This window comes from Haliotis rufescens, unplaced genomic scaffold, assembly GCF_023055435.1.
Source record: "Haliotis rufescens isolate VD_foot unplaced genomic scaffold, xgHalRufe1.0.p SCAF_16, whole genome shotgun sequence".
Taxonomy (NCBI): domain Eukaryota; kingdom Metazoa; phylum Mollusca; class Gastropoda; order Lepetellida; family Haliotidae; genus Haliotis; species Haliotis rufescens.
Genome location: NW_025963846.1, coordinates 13,779,073 through 13,801,288, shown reverse-complemented (window position 1 = coordinate 13,801,288; position 22,216 = coordinate 13,779,073). Strand labels below are relative to the sequence as shown.

General features: G+C 40.0%; 1 protein-coding gene across 1 annotated transcript; it reads right to left on the bottom strand.

The window, feature by feature from the left end:
- Positions 1-5,152: 5,152 nt before the first annotated feature.
- Positions 5,153-20,870, bottom strand: LOC124136006 (RNA exonuclease 4-like). Its single transcript, XM_046501744.2, has 8 exons — positions 20,783-20,870; positions 17,828-18,341; positions 16,878-16,966; positions 15,594-15,743; positions 12,094-12,287; positions 8,518-8,606; positions 7,302-7,451; positions 5,153-5,288 (listed from the first exon to the last, which is right to left on the bottom strand). Exons 2-8 carry the CDS (start codon positions 18,338-18,340, stop codon positions 5,163-5,165), a joined length of 1,311 nt encoding a protein of 436 aa, XP_046357700.2. The 5' UTR covers position 18,341; positions 20,783-20,870; the 3' UTR covers positions 5,153-5,162.
- Between the last annotated feature and the right edge of the window lie 1,346 nt (positions 20,871-22,216).

The window sequence follows — 22,216 nt, the reverse complement described above, 5'->3', positions numbered from 1 at the left end:
CAACAAACAAACAAACATGACCCGAGCAAGGTCGCACTGGCTTTAAAAAAACAACCGAATTTTTATCTCCCTTAAAAGAACTTAAAATCTTATTTTGATTCAGCAACCACAACTGTGCTGTACAATATAACTAGATGATATATAACTGCGCACGAAGATATATATATCAAAATATATCCTGTAATTCGATCGATAATTAATACTGAAACGCTGGTGTGTTTAAAAGCAGGCCCGGGGCTTACTTTAATCCTTAAAAAATACACCATAACCTTGAAAAGTGTGATCATAACCTTGAAAAGTATTATCATTGACTTTAAAAGGCTTTAAATTATGAATATGGTGGCAAAAAGGAGTTTTTTATGATCCATTAAGACAAAGTAAAAACATTTATAGTCGAATTAATTACACATCACTTGTTTATTGTTTAATGCAATACTTAGCAATATTCCCGCTAGGCTGTAGGACGACGGCTGTACATAGTCGAGCCTGGACCAGACAAACCATCCAATGAAAGCTGTATATTACCTGCATGGGCGACGTCCCACGCCGTCCGGGTACGCGATGACATGCGATGAACCAAGTCACCGAGCCTGACCACCCGGTCCATTTCGTCCCCTCTTACGACTACCATAAGTAGCTGGGGACGTATAGTCCATGAATAACTTAACCATTAAACTAGTGCAACTTTATAAGGCCTAGGGACATATTCTGACCCGGAATCCCTACAGGTGACACATTCGTAATACAATTTGTTCGAAACAATGCGGAAGTCGGTGATAGCGCAAAACTCCATGCATGTGATGCAACCTTATGGGACGATTGCAAGAATGGGGATAAAGTGCATTTGCGTAAACTTTTTCCGTAGTTTGAAAGTAATAAAAATACGGCATATTTAACGAATGTTTCACTGTCAGAAAATGCGAAATATGTAGGCCAATGGAAAAAATAGCCTTGTCGCTTTAAGTCTAGTCGATAGCCGACTTGAGGTTGATGTTGAATTCGTAAAAGGACAAGGACGATTTTGTTAATTGATATCGATCATCGCCATTAAAAGCTGACAAGGCTCCGCCAATTGGCAGCTCAAGTTTGGTTCAAGTCACTTCACTCATTCACTTTGTCCGTTAATGATGGACCTTCACAAAATAACACAGAAACAATCAGTTTCACACATCCCACAAATAATCTTTAAAAACTGATCTATATCAAGAACACGTGCGAGTTATATGTTACCAATATACTGTGCAGAGTGGTGCCCCTTCACTGTGCCAGGAATCGCTATGTGTATTCCAGATTTGCCCCGATTATAATCCTTCATATATAATCGTCTTTCTTTTCTATAGCTCCGACGTTGAGTTGACACACCGTGACAAGACTTAAAATATTGTTACAATCAGCACTAGAACTCATATTTGATGCTCTGCAGATTATCATTCATTAGGCTGATTTTCTAAACGTTCACATTATATTGTGAATATTTGGACGATGATAATGTGTGAATGTTAAGAATGCACGTGTATACATTTTAGCATTTAAAATCCAGCTGTCCCTCAAATACTTACCTTTAAGTTTGATGAGCGTTATGTGCTTATGGTGTGATATTCTATTCTCAGTGGAGTTTAACACTGCATAGTCTGGTCTAACTAGTGTGTTCTCACGTAGAGGTGTTGCTCCACGCTGTGGGATGCCACGACCTCACATTCACATTAATCGTGTAGGAAGTGTTCAGAGTAGGGAAAATAACTTTTTTTGCCCGCCACTATACTAATTATTGCTGCACGTCTGTCTCTACAACATGCGCAGCCTTATAACACGGCACTAACAACGATGAGGGTTTGGTTGTTGTTTTACGCCGCACTCAGCAATATTCCAGCTATATGACGGCGGTCTGTAAATAATCGAGTCTGGACTAGACAATCCAGTGATCGACATCATGAGCATCGATCCGCGCAATGGGGAAACGATGACATGCATCAACCAATCACCGAGCCTGACCACCCGATCGCGTTGGTCGCCTTTAACGACAAGCATTGTCGCCTTTTACGACAAGCATGGGTTGCTGAAGATCTATTCTACCCCGGATCTTCACGGGTTCAATGATAAAGGTATTCGTGTAGGTCCATAGCAACATATGCCGTTCGTGTGAGTCAGTTAACTGGATCGGGTGGTCAGACTCGATGATTTGGATGATTGCTGTCATCTCACCTTGATGAGACGCTGCTCATGATATCAATCACCGGATGGTCTGGCCCAATTACAGGCCACCGTCACGTAGCTGGAATATTGTGGATTGTGGCGTTAAATAGCAAATAATAAAATATAATATATAGTTCCGGAGACGCATGGTCTATTGTGAGGGTGAGGTGAAAATAGGTTTAACGTCGCGTTCAAGTTTATTTTACTCATATAGCGACGGGCATGCACGTTTGTGCGTGTGGCTGCTTGTACTTGTCCGGACGTTGGCCGGTTCTATAGTGCCATACATATAGTCCCCAACACACACACTCCCACACATACAGAGGCATTATGCTCGGAGCCAGATGTTTCATCCCCATAATGTCGAGCGCCAGTCAGGGCAACAAGTACATTTTTATAAATAACTTCTTTTAGTTTAACATGACCAGGCGATCGAACCACCGATCTTCCGCTCTCCAGGTAGAGGCTCTATCCACAACGTACACCATCGAGGCGATACGTTTATCGTGTGAAGCAACGTAAAATCATTGCATCTTTTCAAATGATAATTCACAATAATAATTCAGGAAGGGTAATAGAGTATTATCAGTTTTAAATGAATCACCTAGTCAACCCTTTCGAAACGAAATCTCGTTTGTCACACAAACGTCGAGGAAATCACACAAGCAATCGGCCTCGTGTATGCAAATATGTGTACACTGTTCGACGCCGTCATATAGCTGGAATAGTGCTGAATGATGCGTTAAACAACAAACAAACAAACAAACAAAAACACTTCGATAAACCAATTTACCATACCTCCATGTCAGAATGATGAGATCTGATTGGTCAACGTGATCTTATAAAATAATGTGTTGATATATATCATCAGGTGAAAACTATATGTTACAAAAAAACTTTCAAATCTGACCCAATTACACTGGACCATATCGCCCCGACCCCAAAACCGATCACAGAGACATACTTGACATGTAGTGCAGATAACACCACAAATCGTCCACACTCTATGTATTGCCTTATCAGGATAACAAGCTAACGCTGTCTTCTTACTTCACTAGCCAAGAGTAACCTATTTCAAAGTTCAACATTTTTTGGGGTCATGTTTTGATAGATGGTTATATCAAAATACCAGTATTTAATATACCCTTGAAGATCCGGGTTAGAATAGGTCTTCAGCAACCCATACTTGCCATAAAAGGCGACAATGCTTGTCGTCAGAAGCTACTAACGGGATCGGGTGGTCAGGCTCGCTGACATGGTTGATGCATGTCATTGTATCCCAATTGCGAGGATCGATGATCATGATACTAATAACTGGATTGTCTGGCCCAGACTCGATTATTTACAGACCCTGAGACCGCCGTTATATAGGTGGAATATTGCTGAGTGCGGCGTTAAACAACAAACAAACAAACTTCAATACCTCACGCTCGAGATGACAAGAATGGTGTCTCATAAAGTTGACTAGGATTGGCGCTCATGAGACGTAGGAGTTGGATGTTACACCCTTGTGAGAGTTTGTCCAGTATTTTCAACATATCTGGGTCTGTCAGCTAAGCAGGGGATGAGGTGAAATGGGGTTTCCCGTTCTTGTTCAGGATTACTGCACTTACACTGAACAAAAAGGTTAGGGGTCATGAATAATTGGTGGGGGGATTTACCAGTTGACTAGAACTGATTGTGGCTGACTAGAACTGATGGTTGTTGACTAGGACTGTTAGTTGTTGACAAGAATTGATGGTTGTCGACTTGAACTGATGGTTGACTAGAACTGGTTTGTTGACTAAAACTGTTGGTTGTTGACTAGAACTGATGGTTGTTGACTAGAACTGATGGTTGTGGACTAGAACTGATAATGGTTGACTAGAACTGATGGTTGTTGACTAGAACTGATGGTTGTTGACTAGAACTGATGGTTGTGGACTAGAACTGATAATGGTTGACTAGAACTGATGGTTGTTGACTAGAACTGATGGTTGTTGACTAGAACTGATGGTTGTTGACTAGAACTGATGGTTGTGGACTAGAACTGATAATGGTTGACTAGAACTGGTTTGTTGACTAGAACTGTTGGTTGTCGACTAGAACTGATGGTTGTCAACTAGAACTGTTGGTTGTTGACTAGAACTGTTGGTTGTTGACTAGAACTGATGGTTGTTGACTAGAACTGGTTTGTTGACTAAAACTGATGGTTGTCGACTAGAACTGATGGCTGCTGAAAAGAACCGCCGGTGGCTGACTGGAATGGATGATTGTTACTGAGAATAACCTCACAAAATGGCTGCCCTCAGCTCACAGTCCAGATCTCCATTCAGTAGACTATACCAACATTCATATTGGGACCGTCCATGTTTCTGTAAACAATCCCACTACACATGCACTTCTAAACTGGCTTCAAAAAATCTTCAAACAGTATCTGTCAGTAGTTTTAAACTGAAATCAAGATATAGACACATACCGAAATATAAAAAAAAAAACATATCCAAATTGTCACATTTGGCCTTTTTGTCACTTGAATCATAAAATGGGCTTGAAGTTGTTGGTCCAGCTATTCTCACATACACTGAAAACTCAATTTTCTACTTTCTCACCTCCCATCAATTTTCTAAGACACCTGCGTCAGCCCTCCAAATGAGGTGAGTTGAAATGGGGTTTATTATCGCTTCAAGATTATTGCACTTACACATTTGTTTACACATGTGTGTGACTGCTTGTACTAGTCCAAACTTAGGCCGGTTGTATAGTGCTAGTTCACAAAGGCACATAATGCTCCGAGCCACAACAAGCATCACCTTTTAAAGGGGATTGAACCCCGATCTTCAGCCTTCTGGGCAGATGCTCTATCCACTGGACCACGAGGGCTCTCAGTCCCTCGAAGTGTTTTGGATAATTTCATGACTTGGGTGTCAACCAATCTCATTTTTCACTTTTCTGATAAAAAAGACAATGTAACATGGAATGAGAATTCATCATTTGTCATTTATTTTCTTTTTCTTTTTTAATGGTCTCCTGTGTTTCCTCCTGTTCATGAGATCCTTCTCCCACGCCTGTCTGCTGAGCGTGTACAGCCTCATGGTGGCCTGGGCGTCCGTCACCTGCACAGACGGGAGAAAGTGTGTCACGTGTTGAATGTACAATGAGTGAGTAGTGATTGAACAGTATTAAGTTAAATCACAACAAAAAGACTGATAAGAACCTTTCACAGAGAAGGGCAGCATCCTGGATGAATTGGTAACCCACAGCATTTGTTTTAGCAAAAGAGTGAGAGAGTTGGGTTTAATGCTGCTCTAAACTGTATTTCAGTCACAACAGGGTGTAAGCTTGATGTGAGAGGTTTACCACTTTGGTGAAACCTACAAGCATGGGTATGGTGCTGACAAACCTAGAAACAACATCGGGGAGGACCGGGATTCAAACCCATGATCATAGTTTCTGGCATGCCTAAGGGACACGCCTCTGGAGAGAAAATGGCGCCGATTTGGATGAGTGTCATGCCCCTAGGTGAATGTGTAAGTGAGTTGATGTTGTATAACGCTGATGGCAGCAATATTCAGGTTATATCACCATCAACCTGTAAATATTCCAATCTGGACCAAGCAAACCAATGGCTGAAAGCATGAGCAACAATACATGCCCTCAGGGCACAAGAAGAAGAAGTAGGTATGGGTATTTGAGGTTTAAAGTGTATCACACTATTTTGCAATGCACAAGGCCGTATTGCGATACGTATCACGATATATTGTATAATTCTAAATTTTTAATTCAGAAGCATTCTCATACATTAAGGTATGAATTGAAGTTCATAAATGGAAGAAAACAAGATTCTGGTACAACATTAAAAGAAATGCAGTCATTTTGGTGCCCCAGATGCTCGTTCTTGGGCAGCGAAGGCATGTGGCAAGTATATAACATGAAACACATGATAAAAATCCCAATTTGAAATCACCTGACATATCGAACATGAAAAAATGATATTGTGATACGTATTGTGGAAAGAATGAACCTCAATTTGCTGATATACCGGTTATACCTCACACCCTTAACAAGCAGTCATCTGAGTCATCACAGTGGATTACCTGATCCATAGCAGATCCTCTAATGACAAGCATAGGTTACAGGGGGCCAACTGTTAGTCAGAGTTAGGAAATGGAAATACCGTATTTGACGTAATAAGCGCCCAGGGCGCTCTCAAAATTAGTTGAGTTGAAAGATAAATTTTGTGGTTTATGCTGACAGCCTGAAATGTTTATATACGACATATATATATTTCCAGAATTTAAATGCCCATAATTAAGGGTGCATATAACACATGAGTGCGTATTATCCACGAATAAATAAGTCTTTTGTACATTGACCAGTCGGAAGGGGTGCTTATTGGGATTGTTCACTAGCCAATATATTAGCAAATATCGCCTTGGGCGCTTATTACGTCGAATACGGTAGTCAAACATTGTTGTGACGAAGTTTAAGGGATCTACGTAAATACTTCCAAGTTACCTGACATTCGACACAAACGAAAATGATGAACAAAGAAGGAATACGCAGGATTTTATACTGTGAGACAACCGTACGCTGGACACATTAAACTTTGACACAACAGTGTAGTTAATGAATTTAGTAGAATTTGTGATCATCTACGACGTAACTCTTTTTCTGTGAAGCTAGAAACTGGTGGGTTTAAAATGCTGGGTTTCCCCTTGGATTAGTTTGGATTAATTAATTAACAGAGGTGTAATAACTAACAATAACGATTGCGAAGGAGGAGGGATTTATCTGAGTGAGTTGGATTAAACACCGCTTTGAACAGTATTTTCAGTTATATCACAGCGTGTTAGCTTGATGCGTAAGGAAAGCCTGAAGTGATGCAAGTCTTAAACGTTTACCACTTTGACGAAACCCACAAGCACGGGTATGGTGCCTATAAACACAATCAGGGCAAATCAGGTTTGAACCCATGATCAAATGTTTTATGCATGACTAAGAGAGACAACTCTGCAAATTGTAGCATCTCTGATGACTGGCACCCTTGCATCCTGGATTGGAGAAGAAGTTAATTGGACATACAGATAATGGACAATCATACAAAACCATGCATATATGTGACATACAGAGTTATGTTCCCCTGTTTGGATCTTCACACTCAGGAGTCTGGAGGTAAGGTTTTTCAGCGATGGGGTCCTGCCCCTGAACAGTTGGCGGTACGGCTTGTAACGGGACGTGTCGCGGATGTCCTTGGCGGGGTGATCCAAAAACAGCACCTGGACACACGCACACAGAATGAGCGGCACAATCACACAGGTTGAGTGGAACTTACGAAATAAGTGAGCAAGTGAATGGTCCAACACAGTCCTGCACTCAAGGGGCACATCAATGTAGCCATTTTACCACCTACACATCAAAGAATTTGTCATATCAAACTCTGTCTACAAAACTTCGCTATGTATTTCTCATTTCTCAATGAATCCTCTGTTGAACACAAACTAGTCTGTGTCTTATTTCATGTTAACTTATTTGTTTATTTCTATATTTATACCATTAGAGTCGGCAGTAATAAAAATATATCAGAAAAGTCACTTTCATTTTATTTTCATTTTGTAATTGTTCATGTAGGTGGACCTGTGAACCCCCCCAAAATTACATGTAATCACCTTATAGTGAGTGAGTGAGTATGGTTTTCAGCGTTAGAAATTGGCACTAGTCCTATAGTCCTTGCCAAACTGCCCAATAGTTAAGGTATCATAAGGACTAGTAGAAATTGGCCCTTTCAAGGGTTTTGCTATATGTTATCATTATAAGGACTAGTGAACAAAAACTGTTGGTTTTTACCGCTGGTTTTATGCTGCTTTTAGCAATATTCCAGCAACATCTCGGCGGGGGACACCAGAAATGGGCTTCACACATTGTAATCACCTTATTACATAGATTAGTGATCCATGGCACATGATCAAGAGAAGTTCTGTATTGAGGGAATATTGTAACAGTAATATTAGCAATACAAGACATTACAGACAGAGTAAGAGTGAAATAATAGTTTCGTATTTCGTATAACACGAATATAAATTTAAGGTTTCGTATAATAACTACAGATGGTGATGTCACTTCCCTTATGGTAGGGAAAGGGGTCCTGGGTATATTCCCTAATAGAATGGAGATACGATGCCCTGCATAATTAAGGATAACATTCTCCAGAAAATTATGCCGAACACTGAATTTCATAGGATAATCATTTAACATACCTTCAGAGAATGTTTAATGCTGAGTTTAATATGATAATCAGTGAATACAGATTTTTCTGAAAATAATGTTTAACACTGAGAAACCTACCTTAAGATCATTCTGAATGGCATGACCTACAAGAATACGTCCACTGATGAGGTCACTCACTTTCTTCTGAACATCCATGAAGTCAGCCGCTACAACAAACAAACTAGAATGTGATTTTTTTCATGAAACCAGTTGTCTCCAGGTGTAAAACAATACAGCATGGTCACGACACAATACATATCACGATACAATACGTATCACGATACAATACGTATCACAATACACTGGTCACAATACAATACGTATCACAATACAATACGTATCACAATACACAGGTCACAATACAATACGTATCACGATACAAGACGTATCACAATACACAGGTCACAACACAATACGTATCACGATACAATGCGTATCACAATACAATAAATATCGCAATGTGCATATTTACATCAAATTGCATGGAAACTTCTTGACTTTTAATATGTTAGAGCAGGTTAAAAAAGAAAAGCTAGCTGTAGACACATGTTTGTAGCGGCTATTATAGTGGTGAACTTGAAATGCTAATTACCATGGTTACAACACATTTTGTGATAATTGACTAACAAAAACGCAGGAGAGTCATTAAACAAGTAGTATGTAATGTATTTTAGCAAGTGAAAAAACGTAAAAAAAACAACGTATCGGTATCCTATCATCACATCAAAACTCATGATGCACCGTTGTATCGTTTCACCCCTAGTTGTCTCCCCGTCCTTTTGTTTGATACATTAGTAAGTGAGTGAGTGAGTGAGTTTGGTTTTACGCCGCTTTTTAGCAATATTCCAGCAATATCACGGCGGGGGACACCAGAAATGGGCTTCACACATTGTACCCATGTCGGGAATCGAACCCGGGTCTTCGACGTGACGAGCGAACGCTTTAACCACTAGGCTACCCAACCGCCCCTACATTAGTAAGTTACTTCTATGGAAACGTAACAAAATATAATTGAGAAGGCATGTTTCATTCAATTCCTAATTTTCCACCTCTTTAATTCATCACATTGTGATTATATCTATCATTTGTCAGTGCAATTCAATGGACAGATATTTTGACAATAGATAACTAATCTTCATACTTATAAACTAGTTTTCACAATCTATATGTTTCAAATTTAGAAAAAGGTAAGATTTGGTCACACCACACCTGACTGTCAATTGCCATGCACCTCCCCTTATACATATAATAAAAAGATTTAACACTGTCAACATCTTGATTCACCCACACATATCCAACACAATATCTTAAGAATAGAGTTTTTACTTGCGATGCCCAGCATCAACGTCCACAATCAGCTAAATCACATTCATAATGATAGACCTTTTTGAGAAAAATATTATCTTCATGATATCCTCAACCAATATTTATTAATTCTGATATACTGATTAACTTGCAATGAACAAAGACCTAATTCACCTCTTGCTACTATGCAAGGAGTGCTTCTCCCAAGATGAAGAGTTTTATTACAGGAACTATCATAGACCTGTGCCACAAGCACATTTCTTTCTTTAGGCAAAAAATAATAATAGTCTTGGTTCTCAGGCACCGCCCGCATCATCGTAAAGTCTCCTGCACGTTTCGTTTTTATTTCCATTTTCAAAAAGAAAATCTAAAAATCCTAATAAAACAATGTGGTCCAATACAGCACACAGTTACTTCCCTTTACATGGTCACTGCTTTATTGTGCATCTTATGTTATGGTCATGGCGGCAATAGCAGTGTTCGAAATACCTGCCTGCCCGACCGTCCGAGATGGGTTGATTTCAACTCGGGCTGCCAGATTTTCAAATCCCCCTGCCCGACGGTCGGGTTATATTTCATATGTGACAATATTCTAAATATTTCCCGATGATAATCATTAATTCACATGTAAAGATGAATGGTATGAAACCAAAAAGAAATCCTGTTAGCTTATCCTGAGAAACATATGATTATAGTGGGCAGGCAGGTTTTGGTCAGGGCTGGCAAGTATTTCAGCTAGCCAGTCCTGTGGTCTGGCTGAAATTTTTGGGAGTTTCATACCCTGGCAATAGGAGTTTGAATGCTTGTTTATGTTGGGAGGCCCTTTTGCAGGTTGATGGTATGCAACTGTTTATTTAGTTACATAAGCAAAGCAACAACAAGCCAAAAAAAACCACTGCCCACCTGCACTATATTTTCATTGCCTGAGAACCAATTCTTATATATTTTTAAGCCTTATGTTTCAATTCGTCAAACTCAAATGAACATAAAACATTTATCAACAACACAATACTTCGTTGGGTGGCGTCTACCACAACCTCAAGTATAGAAAAGTATCTACTTTTCCTCCGTCAAATTCTCCTTTTCATCTTTCTCAGTAGCTTTAACCTGTCATCTTCCCAAGACAAGGGAGTTAACTGACTATAAAAGACCAGTTTCCACCTTTGCTGAATTTGGCTGGTCCTATGAAGTTATACTTTGGCTGGACTTACGAGTCTATGCATAGTCCAATCAAAATTGCGTAACGAAATCGACATCAGGTTTGCAAAATGTGTACTCAACTGATATTTTCCAAATTTTGTCAAGTTTATAATTAAGGTGCTCACGTGATGTGATGTACTTCACGAAGTTAGACCAGTTTTTTCACAATATAGATTTTGATTATCCATCAGATTGTCTTGACTGGGAGCCGCCATTTTGTTTGAAGCAAATGCAAGTGATATGAATCTGATTGGTCCATAGGAGGGACATAGAAGGGACATAACTTGTAATAGCCACTGGTGGCGCTACTTTGAGCCCAGAATTTCCAGCATTGTTCGGCAAGAGTGGAAAGTGGACGTTTACAGAGTCCCTTGCCTCGGGAAGATGTCACCAGTGCAACTGATTCCTTATTCTTTCTCTACACTCTTTTAAGTTTTTGTATTACATTTATACCTGAATGGTAATATATAAGGGCCCCCTCAGGCCACATTGGTCCCTCCTATTTTGTATCTCCTCGCGTACTGTGTTTTCGAGCCCCTAAGAAGTATTTCTCATTACATTTCTCAATAACAAGGGCAATTCACTAAAATTATGTCTTACCTTTGAGAACATTTATTTCTGTTTACAATTGGATATTCAAATGACCACATCTTATCAATTTATTTGTGATAATGCCTGGCCAAGAAAGACAAGTCAATCAGGAGCCATCTTGTTAGAGTCGCCTTATTTTGAGCCCCTCCCTGACAGTCAAGTTTAAAATGGTGCACACAATGATCAGTCGCATTGACATTACAAACAGGAAGTTTATGATTGTTCAAAATTATCATCAGATCAAGTTTGATTAATATTTGCAATAGTGAAAAAGTAAGTTTTGAAATATGTTTTCATTACTTATTGAATATCTTACCTTGTGTAGCTTATTTTGTAACATAACTTCAGCAACAAGTGGCAAAATCTCTGATATCTTCTGTGGATTTTGAAGCATCTACCTTGATTACATCATCATGCGCATGGTTACATATTGTTTAGGGGCTCGAAAACAGGTGAGGCTCGAAAACGTGACATGGGGATATATTAACTGCACTATACTTTAACTACTCAAGGTTTTAAAGTTTGGCTCCACGCTGTGTGCATGTGTGTCCAACTGACCATGTACAAGCTTGTCGGGGGTCACTCCACTCCACTGTGTGCGGTAGTCCACCACCTCCTCTCGACTGCGGACAAAAGTGTCATACAGGCACTCCCCGAACTGGTTGACAACAGACACTCTGGCCAAGACACTCTCCTTGCCACTGTCACCCACTCCCACCATCTCACAATCTAAGGCTACAGCCTTTGTCACTCTGAAAAATACATTACAATGCATGAATATTTAACTCCACTTTGAGGTTAGGCATAATTATGCCCTACTACAGATTTACTTAATTTCTGCAGATGTTCTTCTCTCCAGATCACAGTATAGACGGAGTATATATTTTCGCACTGATTTTGAAGATTTCTACTGGGTCGCCTTATAGGCAGGGTTATATCATAGATGGTAATATACGATATTTCTTTTAAATGGCTCAAAAGTGGCAGACATATCTGTAAGACAAGTAGTATAATGATTGAGTTTATGTACTACTCAACAATTGCTAAGGACCACAGCTTTGACTAAAGACGACTTTCAGACAGTAGTGTGTCAAACAAAAACAAAGATGCTAGTAATGACATCAATCATTTAATATAATTTCATGGGTAAACCGTAGACGAGGGCATAAACTGCTCATCAACTTCCAACTGCATCTTGGCCACCCAAAGTTTTTATCCTTAACAAATTGTGAGTGGCATATATAGAAGTTAAGCGGTCACTTTGTGCAACCTGGTAGTACAGTATATATAATACAAACACAACGACCATGTCTCGAACTGTATCTAAAAACTAGCACAAGATTAGAAACAATTTGCCTGCCAAAAGTCTGTGTAGCTTCACAAGTAAATGCCCTACCAGTTCTGACGTCACTTACAGGCCATGATGTTACTTCTGATTCTAACATCTGGTCTGACTCTACGTCATTTCTGGTCTTAATCTTCTGTGACATGATTTCCGGTTTATCTGCTTCTACGTAGCCTGTACTGAGTTGTTAGGAAGATTAAAAGGGGCACTTCCTTTTGAGATGGCTGATTCCGTACCTCGACCGTCCCCCAACCTCCCTGTATCAGGTATTGTTGATTTGGAGACCGAGCTACTGTAGCTTTCAGGTAAAACTTTAAGGCTTGGACTGGACACATCTGAGTAGTCCACTGATGGTGCTAATTCAGGAATTGTATAATGTCTATGACCAAGTGGTCTAAGATATGTGGATTGATTCTTGGCGACAAAGTCCGGTAGCGATCTGACTGTAGTCGTGCTTCAGTCTTCGGTGTGCCTCGGAGTTGAAAGATCTAGAATGTGGATCAGGGCCATTGCAAGTAAAAAGGCTGTTTTCCTTGATATCTGTAAGAAGGGGGCTTTGGCTTGGGGTTCAAATGGATCTGTTAACCGAGCTGAAAGAACCACTGAAAAGATTCCATTTCTGGGAGAGTCTTGCATAACAAAACACCTCAATAATCTATAATAGTGGGATGACCACTTATAGACAACCCATGAAGATGTAGTACCGAAGGAAAGGCTGATCTATATCATACCATGTTGGAGTTCAAACGTCTGCTACAATGGGGATAGTCAAACAAACGAGACAACTGTTCTATCTGATCCGGGGTAGGAAAAAGACAGTCAAATCTCGTAAAGGAGAGTAGCCAGATTCATCAAAAGTTTGTCCAACCCTTTCTGCTTCTGTGTCCGTTGGGTCAAGTGACCCTTGGGTGTGACAAAGCCTGGCACGTGGTAGTATCAATCATAGGGTCCATGTTATCATCACAACAGAGCCTGACCTAGACTCATGAATGATTAAGGTCCATGGAGTATGAGACTGGTGACGGTGGCTTCTCTAGCAAGCTTTTGAGACACTAATGGATCCGTGGTTCAGTCACCATGGTGATCTGGTAAGAGATGGTGGCTCGGCTCTTGCCAGGTCCGTGCCGGCGGTGACCATGAAGCTGTGATTAGATGACTTGGTGCTCGTCTAATCCGTGCGTGCTTGATCAGATGGCTGGTCCTGGCTACTGTTCGGTGTCCGTGATGGCCTGCTAGTGGACTGGCTCCTGCTGGGTCCGTGCAGGTACAGTATGGTGACCATGAAGCTGTGATTAGATGGCTTGGTGCTCGTCTGATCGGTGCGTGGTTGATCGGATCGCTGGTCCTGGCTACTGTGCAGTGTCCGTGATGGCCTGCTAGCGGACTGGCTCCTGCTGGGTCTGTGCAGGTACAGTATGGTGACCATGAAGACCATCTGTGTGCCTAGACAGCTCGGTATCTATTCCATGTTTGAAGTGGAGGGTTGGCTGGATGGTTAACTTCCCCTGTGACGGCCCTGGCTATCGTGCAGACTGTGCCAGCTGTGGTTCTTGGGAAGGTAAAGCTGACTTGCTTCTACCTCAAAGGTCAGTATGGGACAAGCTAGGAGTTCTTTCGGACAGACGCACGGGTAGACGGTTTGTCTAGCGGCTGTCACCCGTGTGGCCTCTTAGCGGGGAACTTGTTTCCAGTTGGTGTTGTTTCAACCATTCCACCTTGATGGATAAGGCCACCAGGAGAGAATCAAACACTGATTCCATCGCCGTCTTCTGTGTTAAAAACCTCTGCTCTTGAAGATCTGTTCTTAGGTGTTCCCGATCCGGTTAATGTAAAAGCTTAGCAGTAGTGGGTGAAGAATAACGTCTGCCATCTTCTTGGCTGCCTACTGACTCCTTGCCTTCTTGAAGGATTCAAATAGCTTGTTGAGGGCTGTCTTAGGTAGATGAGCATGACCCACAGCGAGTCTCTTCTGTGCATGTGGTGTCTCTGCATTCCCAGCAGCCGGATGGGATCCCGTCATCATGAACTTCCCACGTGATTAACAAGCTGGAATTATGTTTTCAAAAGTCATTGCCTGAGAAACCAAATCTTATATTTTTTTAAGCCTAATATGTTTACTTGTGTAGTCTGACAGTCTAGGATGGCACAGGATTACAAAAATGTTTTGTGAAATAATTTAGTTAGGAATGTTTAAAAAAGATATCTTCATAATTTTTAAAGTATTTTGTATGCATGCATATCATTATAGCTATGTGAGACAAAGATAAAGGTTATTTTAAAGTTTTGTTTATATCTTTCCAACTATTAGTCATTCCATGTAGCTTTTTCAAACCAAAAACAACTAAAGCACGGCAAATGATCACTACTGATCTGTCACGTGATCGATCTTGACTTCGTCAGCTAGAAAACAACATGGCTTCTGCATTGGCAATCCTTAACTTCTTTCTGAAGAAGATCTCATTCAAATGCTAGTTAACAGAGACTGAAATTAAGCACTCACCCCAGGAAGCCTTCTGGGAACCTTTCATGGATTATATATTACAGCAAGGTTACTCCACACATGATTAGCAGTATAGAAATTTGTTACTCATGACAATATCAAGAGGACAGGTACTCTCTGGATTAACAGGTTTCAGTGCATTGGGGAATATCGTACCAGAGCCTTATCTCTGTTGGGTTTCATGTTGAGGTTAGTGACTGACGGCTCTCCTACCCTTTGAATGAGTTTTCCTTCACCAGGCCCCCTGCTGACTGGGATGGTCGTGATAGTCTCGAAGCCGTCTTGACATTATTCTTCGGCTTTTCTTCTGTCGGATGAATCAGCTCCTCATCCACATCGTCAAACCAGATGTCGGGTTTCTCGCTGAAATATCAGCTGGCATTTTAAAAATGCTGCACTGAGCTATTATTTTACACTGTAGTCGGGAATATCTGGATTCTACAAGATGATGAAGAACATATAGTCAGGTCCTGTATACTTTGTACACTGACCAAGTGCTTGTCTTCAATGTCTTGCAAACATTTCTGACAAGGACATATGTGTACTGACTGATTCATGATGCAACTGAAGTTTATCCAAATGGCAGGTGTGAAGCCCATTCCTGGTGTCCCCCGCCGTGATATTGCTGGAATATTGCTAAAAGCGGCGTAAAACCATACTCACTCACTCACTCACTCACTCCAAATGGCAGAGTAATTAATGACAAGTTTTGAAACTAAAGTGTACTAAGATAGAAAAAATGGTAAAAAATACTTGGAAATATCATCTCGAACATTATATCCTGTAGGTAGACTCTAAAAAACGTTCCTTTCAAAGGTGATGTCTCAAATGTTTTTCATCATCGTTTTACCGTATTTGACGTAATAATCGCCCAGGGAGCTCTCAAAATTAGAAAAAGGGGGCTCTTATTAGAATATTATTTTGGATAAAAAAAACTGAGTTGAAAGATAAATTTCATGGTTTATGCTGACAGCTGACAGCCTGAAATATATGACAGATATATTTTTCCAGGATTTAATTTCCCATAATTAAGGGTGCATATTACACATGAGTGCGTATTATACTCAAATAAATAGGTCTTGTGTGCATTGATCAATCGGAAGGGGTGCTAATTGGGATTGTTCACTAGCCAATATATTAGCAAATATCCCTGTGGGCGCTTATTAGAGCGGGGCGCTTATTACGTCGAATACAGTATTTACAATATGTAATAAATATAAAGAACAAAAAAGGTAAGGGTCAGGAATATTTTGGGGATCTTCTTTGTAGTGAAAACTGAGCACACACAAAAAATAACCCTGGAAATATTCATTATTCCTAAGATTTTGTTCAGTATAGGACAATTTACACGTATCTCGTAGTAAACAATGACCTATCCTTCATGGATGAAGGCTCAGGGCTTACATGATACATTCACAAGGGACAGGTCATTTGTAAATCCTCGATGGTTATTCTCTCAATATGTCTACATCATGGGAAATGTCAATAACAACCAACCTTTCCTCCTGTGGTGCAGGTTCAGTACTCTTCCGTTTTTTCAGGTGTTTCTTAGGATTTGTTTTCTTTGGTGCTGTCTTCTGAATGTCCTTAAACAAATATAATAGTTGGTATAATTACTGGGGGATCCTAATTGATTACCTATTGGCTACTCTGCCCTGGTGCAGTGATTGCTTGTGTGTCCATAATGTATTGTGGAGAAATATGTTATTGATAATAATATCAAATATTTATTCAAACTATTCAACCATTCCTTCAGTCTGTAAATAAAAGCAAATAAACACATTTATCATCCCAATGCAGCCTAGCAAGGCTCTTATATTCTAGGGGGTAGACCTCTTAGTCCAGCAAAAACATACCTCAGAAATTCCAGTTCAGCAAGGGTGGAAACTGGACTTCATAGTCAGTTAACTCCCTTGCCTTGGGGAGATGGACAGTTACTAAGTGTGAAACAATACACTGGTGCACCGTAGCATTGTGAGTTTACATGCAATGATACGATACATGATATGGTTTTTTTCTGTATCGATACAAGCTATATACTTGCTAAAATAAATTACTCACTACTCTTTTAATGACATCTGCATTTTGATTGGCCAAATATCACAGATGTGTTGTAATTAGTGTTTCAAGGTTACAACTTAAAACAGCTACTACGAAACATGGGTCTACAGCTAGCTTTTTTCCTTTTGAACCTGCTCTGAAATATTTATAGCATGAAGTTTTCTCGAGATTTGACGTAAATATGCATATCGCGATATGTATCGTATTGCAATATGTATCGTATCGCAACCAATGCATCATGATACAAATCGTAGCATGACCTTGCTGTATCGTTTCACCCATAACAGTTACTGGTTGTGAGTATGTACACAAATACATGCTCTTGTTGTCTACATTATAATCTAACATCAGTAAAGGGTGAACTTAATGAAAGATAACATTATTACCACTTGGAGCTTCTTCCAGTTGCTTGACGGGATCTTAGCTGGAATTGGGAAATGGGGCTTCCCAGTAACAATGGCAACACCAGACGTTCTTGGAGTGGTATTAGTTGATATAGCATCTTTCTTTCCTGTTTCTCCTCTGGAAGCCGGTTTAGGAACTTTTTTAGGAACCTGTTTAGGAGTTCCAGACTGGGGTTTCTGTTTTTTCTTATATCGCTGCCACTTGTTCAAATGTTTCGATGTTTTTTTCCCATTCTGTTGTGACTCAGTTTCCTTGTTCCCATCTGCACTGTCCTTGACCTTGGGAAGTGAGTCTTTGGGGATTTTCTCTTTCTTTTTCTCTTTCTTTTTCTGCTTGTTTGTTTTTCTGTCACTAACACTTGTTTCTTTTGGTTCTGAGGTTGTATTTGCAAATTGTTGTTTCCCGGGAGATGCTTTTCCCAGCTTTATTTTTTTGGCCTTGTCGTGTCCCGACAAATGACCATCTTCAGCATGTTTCCGCTTACCTGATGCCATGCTGTAAAAACATAGAGAAACAAAACCATTAGAAATTGTCTTCAAACAACATGATGATGTCATTCTTATTGCTGATATATATATTTGTCTTGTTTATTCTGAAACATAGTTTAGAGTGAGTGAGTGAGTGAGTTTGGTTTTACGCCGCTTTTAGCAATATTCCAGCAATATCACGGCGGGGGACACCAGAAATGGGCTTCACACATTGTACCCATGTCGGGAATCGAACCCGGGTCTTCGGCGTGACGAGCGAACGCTTTAACCACTAGGTTACCCGACCGCCCCGAAACATAGTTTAGAAATACTGCCAGTACACATAGTACACAGAATATGAATAATACTATAGGGTTACAACAACTTCACATGACCAATAGCATATATATATACTTCTGTTTTATGGCCTGAAATCAATCAAAACATTATGATACCTGCCAGTGGAAATCATAAATTAAAATTCTTTACAATGAGCATATGTTCACAGTGTACATGTCAAAGTATGTCCTGGTATTGACAACTGTTTATCTCTATCAATTGTAACGCCATGCACTTATATAACCAAGAGCATGCATGTATGTGTGCATGGTGTGGTGTGCCGTGACGCGGCGTGGTGTTACAGTATACTGACTCTGAGTCTATGTATGTTGTTTTCACATCAGCAATTCACGCCCAGGTATGATGTATTCCATCTGTTTTAGTAAACCTACATTTATAACTTACTTTTGACAAATCTACTGTGCATGATAACAGTGATTAATCAAGCAACATATTGTCGGTTAATCCTTTGATTAATGTTTCTTATAACTAAACTGACCATTCCTCTCTTGTGGCACTGCCACGTGCATATTACATAATATGTAACACATTCACCACATCACACTTGGATTCATAACCCAGTTTCAGATTGAATAATTACCCCAGACACGAGAAATGCCAAATGCAAACCACTGATCGCTGTTTATCCTTAACACCCTCAGAGGCATGGGTGAACGTTATAGAATTACTTTGCATAGTCCTTGTAAGGTAATCTGAGTGGCTCTACCACTACTTATACCAGTCATGATGACACAGGTATAGGGTTATACCGTGAAACATGGATGACAAGAAGAGAGTAGTAATTGTAGTATTACATGCAATTTGCCCGAAAAATATGGGTAGTTGCTGTTTTGAGTATATGAACTGAACTTCATTGTTGCCAAAATAATACATACACATTTGCTATCTACTAATTACTTTTACATACACATTCACACACACACAAACATTTGAAAGGTGAAAGGTAGTAGTAATTCAAGGGATAATTCAAGGGGGGATTCCCCCGAGCTGTCAATGAGGTCCTCTAATTGCTCATGGGTCACTGACGCTATTTGGCATCTTGTGATTATGCAGGCTAGTTAAAACGGCACCAACTAGACGACTGAGGGTTGGAGTGTTGTTAACTTTAATTATTGGAAAGGAGTGTTTGATCAGAAGAGGGATCAAGGAGAGATATTGGGGTAACCTTCCCAATAGGGCTGGGACGAGTAAAAAATTTACCACCCGGGTATATCCCCCTATTATCATGATTATCCAACACGACCCTGGTATCCGAAGTTCGTCTCAAGAGTTGGGTATGTAATGTCCCATTGTGAATAATTTTACAGGAGCACTGGCAAATGCTAATTAGATACACGTATAATTATTAGATCATGCATACACCGAAGTCAACTGAAGTTTTATCTTCACTCAAAGAAAATATGAACATGATGAAAGTCAGAAACAATGCATGCATAGTCAGAAAGAAATGTAAACATAAGCGACTCTTATTGTTATTGTATTTAAACAATATATCATGTAACTAACCACTGGCACGGGTCCAGATAGTTCTGTGGGTACCCGGGGCCTACTCAGGACCAATCCGACCCAAGTCACCCGTCCTAACCCTTACATTACAAAGGGTTAAGACTTCCGCCTGTATCCCCCTTTAAAATATATGTGATTAAAAGGATTGAGTGGCATTGCATACTTATACAACTGTTGGAGGGGAGATACGGGCGGAAGTTTTTCAATTTTCTACACTTACATGTACTTTTGTTTCATTTCCAGTGGCACTGGCAGTACAGAACTAAATACCTTGACCATTGCTTACCACCAGTCTTTTTGGATTGAAATATAAGTATAAGAAACTCTCTCATAATATGTTGACTGTATAAAACTACAGGTACCTTGTGGAAACACAAATCAACTACAGGCGCAAACTACTCTACAGTTGTCAAGAGTCACACTGTTAGCATGCCGAAGTGTGATCAGGTGAACGAAAACTAAAGCCATGGACTACCACCAACGGCCACGTGAGTCCTTTTCGATTTTCGTGCTTAAATATCAATATTGTTATGTCTCTATGTGCGTGTACATATCTTCTGTGCACAACCAATATACCAAACGTTATCATTGATCATAGCATACCTTACAAATTGCTTTTTAATGTTACAGTAACATCCACTGATTACTCGAGCATGTTTTCATATGGACGCGGCCATCTTGAAAGGGGCATAACTCTTGGTTTTACATGTAAACAGACCTGCATAAAATTATATACGGCGGTCTGTAAATAATCCAGTCTGGACCAGACAATCCAGTGATTGATCTCATGAGCATCGATCCACGCGTCGATACGATAACATGCATCACAAAGTAGACACAATTTATGGGTACCAACTTCTTATTTACTGTAATGGTCCTAATGATCTATAAGAAGTTGTTATCCATAAATTGTCTCCACGTAACTTGTCAGCCGTCAACATCTAAGTAACGCCTATCAAATTACGAAATGAATAACGCAGTTTGTAAAACACATGGTCCTTGAGGCATAAATTGTTATTGTTCCATCTTCCCGAGGCATGGAGTTAACTGACTGTAAAAGTACAGTTTCAACCTGGACGTTTACAGTCAGTTAACTCCCCTGCATCGGGAAAACGCCATTGTCCTAGATCTGTTTGTTAAAAAGTTGTTGGTACTTCCGATTTGGATGTGTATCTTCCGGTCTCAGAAGACACAGACTTTCTGCATTTAAACCTTAAAGTTGGTTGAGAGTGAGTACTCCTGGTTCGGATTATGTCGATCACTTCCTTTTTAAGAAAACATGCTGACTACATTGGAACTTTAAAACAGAATTCTTTGGTGTATGGAGGTCGGTTTGCACAAAGTTATTAGTTCTTTGAGTTTCAATAATGTCACTTCCGGTTTTGAAAAAAAGTCTTGATGCATTTAAAACTTTTAAGCTGATCTCTGTAGCTAATTGTAGTCTTTTTAGACTCTTTGCTACGGCCAGGGGAATTTGACGCACACGAAGCTTCTGTTTATAGCCATTCAACCGGTCTGGGCAGCTAGAACTGGTCATTTTCTCCTAAACCGTTTGATGTACAATGCTAAAACGTTGCATCTCATCGATAGCATCTGTCCATGTTGTTAAAACCAACTCCAAAGTCAAGTTAGGTTTCCATGGCAACCTAACGAAAGAACTCTTCAACAGAACAACCTTCGACATTTATGGGCATCTTATTCCGGTGTCACATATGCCAAATTTTGAAGCTATTGGGCCAACAACTTCTGAGATATGTTGTTTTATGGTCTTTGGATGCAATGCACTCAGATAGTATAATCCAATATGGTCGCCTAAGCGACGTGACTTTTGACATGCAACTAATGACACGAGATGTTATAGTCTGATGTTGATGCATCATGCCAGCTCTTGGCGTTTTCTGTGCAGAATCTGTAAAGGCGCGATGTTTGAAAGGAAAAATGTGAAGAAAAAAATGGAACAGGTCTTTTGATTTGTTCCTTTAAAACTTGTGGCCTCCGAGAGGAGACATTTCCTAAAAGACCTACAGACCTGATGCG